General features: G+C 53.4%; 1 protein-coding gene across 1 annotated transcript; it reads right to left on the bottom strand.

The window, feature by feature from the left end:
* Positions 1-27: 27 nt before the first annotated feature.
* Positions 28-13019, bottom strand: LOC132320387 (electroneutral sodium bicarbonate exchanger 1-like). The gene is made up of 22 exons (XM_059832683.1): positions 12932-13019; positions 12124-12227; positions 11514-11686; positions 11138-11298; positions 10845-11033; positions 10588-10676; positions 10298-10455; positions 9841-9928; positions 9189-9335; positions 8920-9011; positions 8237-8411; positions 7967-8100; positions 7104-7349; positions 6896-7001; positions 6381-6542; positions 5582-5695; positions 5072-5233; positions 4230-4481; positions 3522-3590; positions 2801-2974; positions 2564-2701; positions 28-54 (listed from the first exon to the last, which is right to left on the bottom strand). The coding sequence occupies exons 2-22, from the start codon at positions 12196-12198 to the stop codon at positions 28-30; spliced, it is 2931 nt and encodes a 976-aa protein (XP_059688666.1). The 5' UTR covers positions 12199-12227; positions 12932-13019.
* Positions 13020-15322: the final 2303 nt, after the last annotated feature.

Here is a 15322-nt window from a genome sequence, read left to right as displayed (position 1 = left end):
CTTAATCCTTTCCTCACCTCCAGCACACTATACAGAGGGAGCCAGACGCACCACCTCCTCCACTGACTTCCCTGGCCAGGCGGGGACACGGTTGGAAAAATACTTTGGAATACCCGGAGCTGCTCAGCTCTTGCGGCCTAAGGCTTCAACTCCTTCAGCTGCTTCCGCCTCCCTTTTCTCGGGAACCGCTCCCGCGGCGCTGCAGGACAGCAGCTGTCCCCTCCGACAGTCACCATGCCACGCTGGCAAAAGTCAACCTACAGCTTGCAAAACCCCATCCCGTAAAAGCCGTCTGATTTTGGCCCTGCTTGGGGATGTACCCCTTTCTTCCTTACAGAGCAATTCTGTAGTTTCTTTTCCCCACCCATTTGCAAGGAGCAACAACTTGCCCTTGGCATTTGGGGTTGGCTTCATGCACGAACAGGCTCCCGCAGAGGATGGGACAAGCCGATGGCAGGAGGGCTCGTGCACCCGTCCCAGCTGGGCACGAGGCACCAGTTGCAGACGCCGAGAGCCTGGAGCACGTGCTGAGCCCACAGCAAGATGCAGGGCTGCAAGGGGACCTTTTCTTCTGGCTTGTCCTCTCCTCCCAGGCTCCACGGCCAGCCGACTCGACCGCATGTGCCTGAGGTGACACCACAGCCCAACGACCCCCCGCCCCAAAACCTCAAGAGAGCACGAGAGCCATCTCTGCTTCACAGCTTCTTCCTGCACAGCGGCAGGGGAAGGGAGAAGGAAAAGGCATCTTGCCGCTTTCCTCCCGGCTCATCCCACCCTGGGAGAGAAGAGACTTTGCAAGGACAGGGGAGAAGAAAAAACTACAGAGTGCCAGGGAGGTAAAAGGAAGGAAAACAGCACTGAATGATAAAGCGGCAGCAGTCCCTCTACCACTACAAACCCACACCACCACACGCACGTACACACGGGAACTTCACGACACCGAACTCCCATTGACTGGCACGTACACCTCAGTTTGCTGGTCTAGAGATACTGAATGCCTGAAGCACACCAAGGAGAACTGAAAACATCGACATGGCTTTAATGGGAATCCTCCAACTGGAAAACAGCGGTATCTCCCCGTCTCTGCGTTGGCACGTCCCTGAGTCACGTTCTCACTCCTCCCCTTCAAAGCCGAGGCTCCTAAATAGCAAAACTGGGGGGAAAAAAGACAAAAAGAGGGAGAGCACCATCAGTGGAAGACCTGCCGGCTGCTGCTGGTTCAACCCTGTTCGTGGGACCACCCTGGCAGTGACGAGCTGGTTTGCATGCCACGGTCCTCGCTGCCTGTTCCCAGGGACGGGCCGTTTGCTCGGTACTGCCTGCCGAAGCACGGGAAAACTGTAGGCATGCGCCGTCGCTTGCAGAGGAGCACGGTCACGTTCACATGCAGTCCTTTACCTCTTTCCTCCCCGGATTCAGACTGTTTCTGTGTTCATAGTGAGAGCCTTCCACACGCTCGTTTTCAACACTTCCTCCGAGATATTAATCTCGCAAGGATCAGTCCTGCAATAAATATTTTACAGAGCAATCCGTGACTACGGGAACTGATGCCACCAAGTGCGTTAGCATCAGCAAGAGGAACAGCGGGGCCCCGAGAATCAAAGCTCAGCATAAGCACGGCAGGTTTTGCTGGATGAGGAGTTTTGCGAGGCAAGCCTGAGAGCTGCAGAGCTACAGCTCCGTGCAAAGGCTCTTGCGGGCGTTTAGCCCTGGAGTGGGCTCCTAAGCCACTGCTGGTACAGATCATGCCTGCAACTCCTCGTTTTTACATATGAGGATCTCCAGCTACCCTAAAGTCACTGAGGATGCGACTTTTTGGGGTCAGATGGGAGTTGTGCAGCCACTCTGCTTGGAGGCAGAGCCCTGCGATCCCCTCCTGCAGCCCTGCCCGTAGATGTGATTTTCCCACCAAGCTGACTGCTGCTTTCTATGGGACGCTCAAGAAAGATGCAAGTGGAAAAAATTGTGCCAAACACCTTCCAACTAATCTTGCCGGGGGTCCTGGCACTTGGTGGGGCTTTACCTGTCCCTGCTTTGCTTTGGTGTATCCAAGTTGCTGGTCTTGCCCAGTTTCAGCAGAACTGAACCGGCAGCAGCAGCAGCTTCCATCATTTTCGGGGACTCCTGACGGAAAAAAGGGACAAATCAAGTTCTCTGTCTTGGATCCAAGTGGAAATAAACTGAACACCCAGCAAAAACATTGCATGCTGCCCTCTCCTTCTGACTCGTGGCACCTTTAGCTATTAGCGCAGCAGGGTAAAGACCTTTCACTCTGAATTTTTTGGGAGGGGGTTAAAAACACTGTTACGAGCCAATCTTTCCATCATCATCATCATCATCTGTTATTATAAATGACTCATTTAAAAAATTATACCTCTATTCAAGTGTTAAGCTCACTGCTCATTCAGGGAAAAAAAAGGTTAAGATGTGGGATCCAGGCTATTAGGATCTGTTTCTTTTGAGTTCTGATCTTGCCCCAACATGTAAAGACAAGCTGTGCTAGAAACAGGCAATCTCACAGCCCGAGGGAGATGTCCAGCCCCGAGCGCCCAGCAAGCGTTACCTCTTCTTCATTGGCTTCGTTTTTGGCACCGTCCAACTTCTTCTTCTTGCTCTCTGGCATAAGGTCATCCAGGAAGCTGAGCTCTCGCTTTGAGAAGCAGAAATCCATGGCTTTCCGGACAAATACAAGAGCCAAAACCTGCACGAAATAGAGGGAAGATGCGGTGAGGCCAGAGGTGGTGCTACATCTCACTCCAACGTGGCAAACATCCCTGTGCCGAGCGGCACCGCCTCTTACCATCATGGGAAAGACGATGGCGGCACGGGACACCTTGATGGCCCAGAGCAGGACGAGGCAGATCAGCTGGATCACGGTGAAGAAGTGCACCTTTCGCAAGGGGACGTGCCGCAGGTAGATGAAATCCGGCTGGTGTTTCGCCGGCATCCAAAACAGCTTCAAGCGATCGAAGAACTGCAAAGTCAAAGTGGAAAAGTTGCCACCTTGGGACTGCGGAAAGCTTCTGGCCCTCTTGAGATGTGGAGGGAGTTTTCAGGATCTCGCTCGCCATGAGAAACCGTGGATCCCACTATGCTCCTCCTGGGAGCAGCACCCATTTTCCCTTCGCTCCAGCTAGAAACCAGCTTGCCCGTGAGAGCTGCCCACCCACGTGCAATTATGCCACGTTATTCTATGATTAGCTTGTCTTGGCCCACTGAATCCCCCAGCAAGGATTTCCACCAGTGGTAGAAATTGCCTTCCCTGTGCACTCAACTCCCCCATTTTCACCTAACCAAACACTGGCCTGCCCTAACCTGTGTTTAAACAGGGAGCGCTCAACTTGCCCGGTCCTCCCAGCCCTATAGACCTCCTGTGCCTCCTCCAATCTTTTTCGTACACAAAATATTTTCATTGCTTGCTTTCCGAGAGGTTTTTTTCCCATGCTGCTGCTTTTTTCCTGCTTCTACGGAGATGAAATACCAGGCAGCGGACATGCTGCACGCTGTAAAAAAGTCCGTACCTGAATTTCTCCGAGCGACGACACGCCCATGTAGAGAAAGACGCCGTAAAGCACAGGCATTGGTATAAACTGAAAGAAAGAATGCAATCATTTATTTTTTTAAATTGCATTTTCAGTAGTACCACTCTCTTCTACAGGCACTGCCTCAAATTGCCTACAGCTTTCCAGTTTCCACAGGGTTAGAGACGTGTCGGATTTTAACCAGCAGAGCTTTTGTGCCTGCGAGTGAGCTAACGCTCTGCTTTAGGCTGACCGTTGGAGTTATCTTTCATCAGCAGAATCCTATCTTCCAGAAAGGTTGGAGGAAAACAGGCGACCATGCTACCATATGCCACGTTCTGTGACGGTAGAAAAACCTTTCTCCTTATTCTTGTAGCAACAAGCAAAAGCGACGTGCCTCCTCTTAGCCTAGCGAGGAGATTATCTTGTGGGAGGAACACGCAAGGAAGCCCATGGAGATGATTTCAGTGTGTTTAGCTACTGGAACGGCTGTGCTGAGGCATTTGGGGGAGCAAATTGCCATCGATAACGTGCTGAACGGCTGGAAAGCGTAAGCGAGGAGGCTGCTTCCCACTGTGGGTCAAGCCCCAAGGTTTGGGATCACCTCCTCCTCCGCTCCACAGCTGCTCGGGCCTGGAGAGAGGGGACTGGTTTTGGGTAACCTCCAAAAAGCTCGTGGCTGTTGGGTGTTTTGCATTTTCCTCTTACCTTTAACACAGAAGTGAAGAAGACAGAGCAGCCCATGAGCACAAAGATCATGGAGCCAGTGACTCTCTGCTCTCGTATCCCCAGAAACTTGGGTTGTTCTCCTGGAGCTGCGCACTCAGACTCGACTTTGAGGCTATTCACGTGGGTGATGGACAGGACGGTGGCAGCCACAAACCAGGGCAGCCCCATCACGGAGCACACCCCGAGCATCACGGCCACCATGAAAAGGTCCAGGTGGTACCCACATCCTTTCTGCGGGAAGCAAAACAAGGAGATGAGCGTCCCACAGCACAAGAGCAAGGACAACGTCGCAAGTCAGGCTCAAACCCCGCTAGAGCGCAAGTCAACTTCTTGAGAATTTAAAACACGCCTCGGAAACAAATAAGGAGGTATCTGCTCTTTGTGCAAGCCCCTTGCATGAAAAGGTGGCAGGAGTTCAGACAAAGTGGATTTGGTTGTGCGATAGCTACTTCTCAAAAGAAAAAAAGAGACCGGGTTTTTTCCTTCATAAAGAAATTTCCACCACTTGCAAGTAGGATGTGACTCTGAGTTATCCCTGGCAGCGCGTCAACACAATTCGATCCCCCATTCACTGCTGACATTTTAAAACAAAACCACGCTTCTCTATTTCTCCAAGATTAATTTGCTCCTCTGAAAGGCTGCTCATCTGAACTCCCTGTCGTTTGCTCCCTGTGTCATCATTAATGCAGGAGAGCATCCTGCCACGCAGCCTGACGTTTTCCCAAACCAATGCCTTCCCAAAGCATTTGGAATAGGAGCTTCTCCCCGTGCCTGCAGCCCGGAGTGGGTTGGGGATGGGCTCATCTCTTGCAGCCCCTTACCTTCAGCCTGTGCTCCTTCCTGTTCACAATAACAGCAGTGATCTGCTGGTCCATGAAGATCAAGATGGTGCAGAGCAGAGCTGGGATGAGCGCAGCCAACACCGTCCACCAAGGGTTGGGTCCTACGGGGCTGATGAACCACCCGCGGTCGTCTCTGGTAGGCTGCAACAAAGCACACACATCAGCATCGTCTCCCAGCCCAGCCACCTCACTGGCTTTGCTTTTCCCCTCCATTCCCATGTCAGAGCACCTCCCAGCCCTGGCTTCACGTCACCCTGGGGTTCAGCACTGCCGGTGCCCTCTTTGCAAGCACCTACAGATACTTCTCCTGGAGGTATCTAGTTTTGGGGCTGTCTTCTCCTTTCCCGAAGGAAACAATGCGCTTGGAGGCAGAAGAGGAGATGGTCGCACCACCAGCATCTCCTCCGGACTCAGCCCTGTCCTGCCCCGGCATCACCTTGTGGCATCCCCAAGGGCTGAAACCAGCTCCCTGCCAAAACACCCCGTTACCTTGAACATATGGGGGACGTGGAGCTTCGGTGATGGGATCCCAATCATGAAGTCCATGAGCACCATGACGACGATGGTGAGGAAAACAGCAAAGTCGCTTACTGTGGACCGTACCTGGGGCAAGAAACCAGAGCTGAAGGGGGCGTCGCAAAGGGGGCCACAACATGACATGGAAAAGTGAGGGACGTCAACGCCATTAAGACCGGTTAACAAAACCCCTCCATGCTGAGGACATGCAGCCCAATCCCTTGGTTAGATACCGTTGCTGTGTTTGTGCCTGTGAGATCTGGTGCCAGGCAATACAAAATGTTTAATTAGGTGGAAAAGGGTTGTCTTAGTTGAAACCTTAAAAAAAAAAATAAAATTACAAAAGAAGGAAGCAGATGTCTGCCACGACAGCCACGCTCACAGCTAAAACGGGAATAAGGCACTGAGGCATCATTTGTTCCTCAAAAGGAAGAAATAGTGTCGTTTGCTATGGCAGCTCCTCAGCTGAATCAGCCTTCCCCTTGAGCACATAATGCACAGAAGGTGAAAAAAAGTAACTGTGGAAGACCTGATTTCCCACTGCCTGAGCAAGAGATGGCTCCAGGACAGGTCGCCAGGCAGGTGGGAAATGCTACGATCCTTTTGCGCTCATGGAAATGAGTGAGGGACGTCCACGCTGATGGAGAGCTTGGCCTTCAAGGTCAACGTTTCCCAGCTCGACCGAGTGGTGGCAAATACTGCTTAGTGCTCCAGGAAAGCCATTTTGGGAAATGAGCGTGGAGACTGCTGCTGGCCACCGTCTTCTACCTACTCTGGTTGGGAAGTATCGGCTGGTCTTAAACTTCTTCAGTAAGCTCGACAGCACAAAGGTGGAGAAGAAGAGGATGCAGCACCAGAAGAGGACGTCAGGCGTGTAGGGGCCATTGGGTCCACAGGCAGGTCCTTGAAACTCTCCATGCAAATACCGACATTCCTGGAGAAACAGAGCATCAGGACACAAAGGCAGTGCACGTGCGGCAAGGAAACCTTGCATAACGAGGGGGTTATTTCTGCTGCCGGTCAGAAATATTGTCCTGCCACCGCGTTGAGGAGGCGGACAGTTATTACCCACGATGTTGGGCACAAGGTGGACTGGACAAGGTGGACGCTCCTTCCCAGGACCAAGCAGGTTAAAACCACCCATTAGATGTAAGCAATGACTTTTCAGAGCAGCACTAGCACAGCTGGAAGCCCATCACCACCTGAAGGGCTCCGACTTGCGCACCACGCGAATGCCCCTGGGCCCCGTGGCCGCGGCACGAGGAAGCAGTGGCTCGGGGCACTTACGGTCACCGTGAGGTTTTCCCAGGCGATGCCAGACACGTTGATCTTGTTGCTCTCCCAGAAACGCAGGGTTTCATTGCTGGGATGCGTCGGTGCCTCACACTTACAGCTGGGAGGAGAGAAGCCAAGACACGGGTAAGGGAGAGGCGATGCAGGTGCAGCCCTGAGCTCCTGCCAAGGGGCAGGGGCGTTTTAGGAGGAAAAAACCCACTAGTCGATGGTGAGGAAGTCGAGCTGGCTGTGCATGTGCACAGGGTAGGTCTCCCGCAGGTGACTCAGCTTCTCTAGAGCCTCGTAGATGAAGATGAGGCAGATGAGGGAGGCGAAGGCTTCTTCGGTGAAGCGGGTGATGTAGCACACCAAAGAGCTGGCGTCGGTGGCCACCAGCACGATGCAGAAGAAGGCGGTCCACAGCCCGATGCATGCCCGCAGAGAGAGATAGGAGAGCGTGTACTCCCTGGGAAACCAAAATAAAACCAAGGGTGGAAAGGCCAGCAAGAGGCTCCAAGTTGGGGCTTAATGATAAATTTAAATTGCAATAAGGGTGGTTCATCTCACATCGAAGTCATCACAGCAGAAGGACTGTCATGGAAAATACCCATTTCACATGAAAAACTCCTACTTTTTCAATGAAATCATCCAAACTCACAACATTTCAGCAGTAGACTATTTGGCTACCTGAGCAAACTGTATTTCCACTTCCAGCAACAATCAGGCTAAGAAGTGCCTTGTTTTGTACTCAGAGGGAAGCAAATCTTCCCCCATTCCCAAACCAGAGTGATTTGTCTCCTCTTCCTTGTGCAGCCCATCTTGGGCATCCACATCCTTGTGGTTTCTCCTCCTCCAGCTGCTTCGCTTTAAGCCTAAAACCCCCAAATGACCCCATCCATCCTTCAGAGAGCCAGGGCTCTCGCACCATCACATACTAAAGCAGCAGCGTGCAGCATCTGTGACACACAAGACAACTTCAATCGAACAACTGCCGCTGAGAGAAATGAAAGACAAACATCTTTTCTCCATCCCCGCTGCCTTCTGAAGGCTCTCACAGCACCCGGCCGCAGCAACCAGCCTTACTTGCAGAATTTGTAGAGGATCTTCTCAAAGACGAGCACGGGTCCGGTGCTGCCGAGGATGGTGAGAGGTTGGCCAGCAAAGAGGGAAAACACCACGCCGGTCATGGAGGCGCCCAGCAGCGACTCCATGGCACTCTGTCCGGGGAAGAGAGGCAGCAGTGAGTACAGAAAGCATTAGGGGGAAAAAAAACCCAGAGCAAACTCACTGCAGCAAGGACTTTTGCATGAGTTTTATCCTCCCCCGTGCCACCCAACAGAGAGAGCTGCTCACTATGTGGCCATCGGTCGCCTCCCCCAGCAGTCCCCCGAAGGTGATGACAGGGGACATGCAGGCACAGTAGAGGAAGAGGAAGGACGCCAGACACTGCAGCCTCAGACCATCCCGAAAGTCGCTCCAGAACCACGGGGCTTTTCGCTTCACATCCAGGATCAAACCTCCAAAGAGCCTGGAAGAAGGACAAAATAGAGACTGTTCTCCTGCAAGACCACATGGACTTTTCTTGGCTGCAGAAGGGCAATCACAAGCATGGAGTAATTTTCAGTGCTGAAAAGAAGCCGTCTCCTTCTCCCTTTTTACACCCACTAGAAGCTGAGGCACGCCAAAATGCCCTCCAACAACAAAAATAAAAAGAAGAAAAAAGAAAAAACAAGACCTAACCTGAGAGCCCATCCCCTCTTACTGCAACACTCCCTTGCTCTGAGAAGCAGCAGAGCTCTACCTGGAGGTATTTGCACATCTGCTTCCACCCCAAATCAAGAAAACCTGTGTGCAATGATGCTGTGGCTGAGCCCAGCTGCCCACATCTCCCACCTGCCCAGCCCAGGGACACAGCTGGGCATGTGGAGCCCCTTCACTGAACCAAAAAACCCCAAAAACCTGCTCAAAGGCAAGGTGCATGCTCAGATTTGGGAGGCAAGCAGAAAAAAAACACCCCAAACTATCAAAGCTTGCACCTTCCCGTCCGCTCCAGTTCAGGACCGCTGTGCTTCTCTGGCTCACTGTCAGAAGCACTGTCATCGAGAGCTCCTGGCATCTTCCTTTTTTCCTGTTCAAATGGAAATAAGAAAGACAGCTATTTGTAACCACTGGCTTGTTTTGCTTCTGGTCTGGCCATGTGACTGTGTCAAATAGGGACCTGGTGAATCTGGAGCCCTGAACAGCATCCCCAGCTGCCTGCCGTCCTGCCCGTCCCCCTCGCACCTCCCTCCACCGCAGCACCCACCTGCGAAGGGACGTTTTTCGGGGGCTCGATTCGGATCGATGGATCCCACTCTCCAGGCGGCAAGACCGTGACCTGATCCAGAAACTCATCGATGCCGGCCACGAGGTCAGCCCGGTTCTTGGCTTTATAGGCGACGTCATGGAAAACCTGCCCGTAGGAGACAACCTGCTCAGAGGACAACCCATCTCGCATGCCCTAAGCAGTGCAATAAGCACTTGGCTAAACGCAAGATAATTTCCCCCAAATTTCCTGCTGGCAATGGCAGGAAGTATTCCCCCAAAAGGAAAAATCTGTCCATCGTGTTCCTTGTAATCCTCTCCTCCACGAGGCCCCCCATCCCCCATGGCACACCGCAGCCTGTTGCTTAAAGAGGACAAGTTTTACTGGCCCTGGCAATGCCACCACTGGGGACAGCGTGCTGGGGACCCCGGGGAGAAGGACGAGGTGCAGGATGCACCCCGGGTGGGATTTCAGCCTCCAGGATGTGGGGGGATGCAAACGTGCGTGTTTGCTTTGGGGTGCGAACGAAGGGTGGGCTATTTGGAGAGCTGCCGGCAGCGGGGACAGCAAACGCTCTTCCTCACTACTACAGAGACAGGGAGAGGTGAAGAAAGCCAAAAATGACCCAGAGATATCCCTTCTCACGTCGCACCTCATCCGTCATGATAGTAGCCATGGACCTGCCGATCTCATGGTACTGATGGGCTTTTCCTTCTGGTCCAAGCAAAACAAACAGGAACCTGGGCAAGACAAACAAAAGGAGAGAAACGAACGTGTCATGGCTCAAAGAGCACCCAAGGAAATCCCTGGCAGCTCCCAGCCCACAGCACGGCTCGAGAGGGGACACGGAGGCTCACCGACTCCGGTGATGAATTGGAAATTCATCAAAACCCATCGCAAATTTCATTTTGGGGCCAACTCTCATTCACGTTGGCCAATGGGTTTAAAAGCTACAGCAGGGAAGGGGGAAATGAAGGCAAGGAGACGTGGCTGGCAGAAACGTGCTGGCTCCCGCTGGCCTTGTTCCCTTGGGATGCCAAACTGATGCATGCCATCTGATGTTTTGTTGGGGGGGTTTGAAATAAAAACTTTGTGCTTCTCGTTCAGACCTTGTTGGGATGGGAACTTCCGTCATGCCCGAGAGGAGGACAGCCGGGGTCAGGCGGACAAATGCCACGATGGGCTGGCGAAGGAAATCCAGCTCTCCTACGAGCACGTTGGACGCTTCAGCCCCGCTGGGAATTTTCTTCATGAAGTGCAGCTCCGCCTGGGCACAACAAGCCATTTTCAGGCAATTACCCCAAAAGCAAAGCCCACAGCACCCTGCAGCTCCCTCTGCAGCCAAGGTTGCAACAGCAAATTCGGCCCTGAAGGCCTAAGAAAGCTATGAGTGTCTCACCTTGCTTAAATCCGTTGTGCTGGTCTCATGGTTCACCCCATTTTTAGCTTCCACAGTGGTGGGAGAAGGATGAGGGGTAAGTGTTTGAGCTGGTAGAAAAAAGAAAGTCACTCAGAAAGACGGACAAGGAGCAATTGGGATGCTTCTCCTTTGCTAGGACAAACCTAATGGGGCCAAAGCCCTGCAGAAACCTTCACCGGGTGCCAAAGCCCTGCAGAAACCTTCACCGGGTGCCAAAGCCCTGCAGGAACCCTCACCTGGCTTGTCGAGGAGGTGCAGGTCCGACCGCTTCTTGCTCACATCAGTAAACGAGCGGACGATGGGGAGCAGGCTGTTTCTTTTCTTCTCGTTCTGATGGTGGTGCTTCTTCAAAAGAACTTCTCCAATTTTTGCCCGCGTGCGCTCGTCAAACTCCGTGAGCTGTTCTTGCTGGCCCACGATCAGATCTGGGCATGGCACAGGAAAATGAGGCAGGGTTTGATCTAGGAAGGAAGGGCACAGCGGTGAGCCAAGCTCGGCCGTTCCCGGAGGGACGCGGCACCCACAGTACCTGCGATCTCTTCGATGCTGTTGGCACTAATGTCCAGCAGCACCGTGCCATTGATGATGCAGCTCCTCAGCTCAAAGAGGCTGTGCAAGGACAGCGTGGCCACATAGGGCTTGCTCCAGCGCTCGCCGCCGTCTTCCACATCCTCCTCAAACTTCAGCCACCTGCGGACATCAGGTGTGGTCAGCCCCATTGCAAGGAAACAGCCCCAGCTCTCCAACCCCTTTAACAGAGCTACAGGTAGCAAGGGGAGACGGCTCCTCCCATCGGCACCTGCAGCTGCAAAAGCTTCGCGTCCTGAGGAGTGGAAAACAGAGCCCGCGGGCTCTGCCGGCGCACAGGAACTCCTCTCCCACCGCAGCCAGCAGCAGGGATTTACCTTGCCGTTTCCTTCCACTCGGCATCTTCGCCCTCTTTCACGCAGATCTCATCCAGCTCGGTGAACAAGGCGTGAGGGACATGCTGCTCGTCCTCCTTGGTCCTGAGGATGAACTGCACCCGCTGGGACGGGGTGCCTGGGGGCAGAACACAGAGACCCGTCCCGTTACCACGCTCGAATACGGCCCATCACGCTCACTTGCAAAGCGGGCATCAGATCGGCACCAGTTCAGCCACAAATATTGGGCCGGCCCCTCTCCCCTGGCTCTGTTGGGGCTTGCACAGAGCCACAGAGAAGGAGAAGCATCTATTCCACCCCTGCACAAGGATGGGCAGCTTTCCTTACCCACATTTCCATTTTTAAAGCAGGCATCCCGCTAAGGAAGATGAGCCTAAATCCATTATACATTTAACTACCTCAAAAAAAAAAAGATGAAAGTTTTAAAAAAGAGGGTCTTGTTAAATAATGCCACTTTCCCTCGGAAGAACAGCAAGTCACTCAAACTAGCCACATGGACCTGCTTGCAGAAGACCCCAGTGCCCATGTAGCCCCAAGGAGTTTAATGAACGTGGTGGCGGGACTTACAGTGGTAGCCCTGCTCCGTCGGGGCACAGTCCTCCTCCTGTTCCCGATGCTTCTGCTTGTGGGGTCGGTGATGCCGGTGGCATTGCCCCACCGGCGGCATCTGCACGCCGGCGTACAGGGTCCGGTGGCCTGCAAAAAAGCAGCATTTGCATCGCTCACGATATTGGGGAGATGGATGACACAGATGCCACGGTTAAATCAGTGCAGCCATCCCAGGAGGAAACACCAATTTTGTTTTCACTGGATCCCTGAATGTCACAGACCTCTCCTTTTTTCCAAGCCTGTTTTACTCGAATTTTGCAACAACAGTGCAACAACAAGTGATGGCTCCCCCAAAAGTGCCCTGAAAGCATCCAACCTCTTCTCAAATTCCAGCTTGGGCTGGCCAACACTCAGCCTTGCTCATTAAGCAGTGACAGAAGGGAATTCTTTTTAAAATCTTTGTATGGCACAAGGCGACAAGAGAAGATCCAATCAGTCCCATGATAAGGAACTCCAGAAGAAAAGAAGAAAAGCACAGCCTCGCGCCTGCAGCTGTCCAATTATTCTCCAGACCTCTCCAAGCCAGGAGCAGCCTCTGCGAGTAAACAAGCCGTGAATTATCCAGCCCCATGGCTAAAGCTCACACCGTGACCTCCGCGGGGGCTTTTTCCCTCTGTTGAAAAGCCGTAATATTAAAACACGTGAAAATAACTGTGCTGCTTTATTAAGAAGCATGGCACGTTTTGCTGCACATGATGTCACACCGAGTGAGGGACATTGTAGGGACTTTGTGCAACGGGAAAAGGCGCCGGGCTGGTGGCCCCTCTACCAGCATCTCAGCAGAGACTCACCTTCCAACTCCTCCTTCTCATAGTGAATCTTGGCACTGTTGCTCCTTCTCCCCTGGTCAATCAGTGCCTCCTCGTCATGCCTCTGTTTAGCAATGAGAAGAAGGTAAAAGTTGGGGCTGGGCGTCTAGAGCTCCCTTGCGTCCTGCCGGCAAGTCTCCTTCTCTCTTAGACACCGTTTTGCCTCCGTGCTGCGACCAGGGATGCTAAACCTGCCCCTGGCAGCCCTCCCCAGTGCAAAGCATCTCCCCCTGCCCATCCTTCTGCCCTCCAGGGAAATGCGAATGGGATTTCGGGGAGAGTTTTCCCCCTGTTTGGGGGATGCTCAGCCCTTCGGCTGTGCTACCTGTAACTCTTCCAGAAGTGTCATTTTGTAAGCCCCGTTCTGGTTCATCCTCACGTCGGTCACCGGTTTGGGGGGATAATTGAACCTCCAGATCAATCAGGGGGCCAGAGTCCCCCGGGACACCTGGACAGCTCTCACCGAGAGGAGCTCAGTGGCACCCAGTGTGCACCAACTCCAGAGACACAACAAGTGACCGTTTATGGCATCACAATCGGTGATGCGTATCCAGGCAGTTATTTAAAGCCACGCACCCCAGGACTCTTCCCGCTTGGAAAACTTAGTGGATGGGGAGAAACCAGCTCTGTTTTGGGCAAAAACTAGCCGGAATAGAGAAAAGGGGTGTAAATGCCGCATCCTGCTGGGCCGAAAGGCATAAGCAGCGTTTGGGTGTATTTAAAAGCACAAGCTGCCAAAATACGAGTGAGGTGCAAAGCCTTGGGGAAAATACGCCTTACGGGGCAAAATACACATTAGGAGGAAACATAGGAGGAAACAGGACAAGTGAGCACCTCCGTCTCTGCGGCAAGATGCTCTCAGCGTCCCATGGCCCTTCTGTTGCAGCATCCTCGAAATCGCGACAAGCCTTGCGCGGAGATGCCACCGAAGGAAAGGGCCCCGCTCAGAACTCACTCGGTCCCGGTTAGGCCACTCAAATGGACTCGGAGCGCTTATTTTGTTGAGGAAATTGCTGGAGGAGTTAAGGGTTTCGTAGAGCTGTGGGGTTGCGGACCTGTGGCCTTGGGATGGGATGGAGCAGGAAGGGGAGAAGCCTCCGGAAAGCAGTTTATCCCATCCCAGCATGGGCACCAGCACTTGCAAACGCTTTGCCTTCCCTCTCCGTCCTTCTCCGCTGCTGACAGGTGCCTGCAAAACATCACATTGTCAAAACTGGGCTGGGCAAGGGGATGCCGAGCTTTGCATCGCTCACTTTGGAGTTTTGGAGCAGCCAGAGTTGTTCCGCTTAGCACTATTTCCTAAGCACAAAGCTCCGGTTGGCTGCTTCGAAGCTGCTTTTGTTGGGAGGCTGAAAGCAGTAATTGCTTGTAAAACTGAAATCGGAAATCACTGGAGCAAAGGAGGAAGGTCCGGCTTTTCGGGGAACGGTTCTCTTTGCAGAAGGTGAGTGCCTTTTCCTCCCTTCTGTACTACCAATCTCTGAAGAAATCAAACCAGAGTAATGAGTGCTTGCTGACAGGCACCCAGCAGTCTGGTTTTCAGCAAATAAAGGGTGACGATTGGGCAGCCTCACTATTACAATGTGCCTCGTTCTTCTGTATTTGTCCAGACGAGCTCCCTTCTGGCTCTCTACCAGCCCACGCAGGGACATTGCCATGTCCCCCCCAGGATTTCTCGGCTGTCTCAGCCCAGAGACGGGCTGCACGGGGACGTGGCGGGGCAGAGTCAGGAGGGGGCCATGCTTCAGGCACGGTGCTGAGCCCCACTCCACGCTGGCGGCTGCGTGGCAGGAAAAGCCTTTGGGGACCTTCTGCCGTGAACCTCAACATCAGCTCTCCATCCTGGAGCTGGAGGAGGTTGAGCGAAACCTCGGGGCAGCACCACGCTCCCTCCCAGGAGCAGCAAGCAGGGACCAGGGCGGAGGCACGAACCCACCGCAGCCGAGCAAGACGTCGGGCAAATGATATGGGACGGGATAGTGCATATACCTGATGTCAGGAACAAGCCTGGCCGGGCTTGGCAGACCCCCTGAAACCCAAAATTATTTCTATGGATTTATTACGGCTTTTCGGGAGGATGCTCCACACAGTGAAGTACTTTGCAGGACACAGCCCCTGCCCTGGCCACCTCCTGCAGGGAGGCTGCCAGATGCCACCACGTGCATTAAACCACCTTTTCTCCCCCCATCCTTCCCTCCTGAGCAGATGGCAGTCGTACGAATCCCAAAGCACCCAAAGCTTCGCCTCCAACACCAAGCGGCACTCGGAAGGCACCTTCACCACTCTTAGGGATTTACCCACGCCGGCCACCCTAACAGGGGCCGACCCTGGGATCCCGCTGAGAAGGCAGAGTCCCAGGGAAGGTTTCCCATC

The sequence above is a fragment of the Gavia stellata genome, chromosome 35 (genome assembly GCF_030936135.1).
Source record: "Gavia stellata isolate bGavSte3 chromosome 35, bGavSte3.hap2, whole genome shotgun sequence".
Classification (NCBI taxonomy): Eukaryota; Metazoa; Chordata; class Aves; order Gaviiformes; family Gaviidae; genus Gavia; species Gavia stellata.
Note: the sequence above shows the minus strand (reverse complement) of the source record. Positions and strands in the feature narration are given on the sequence as shown.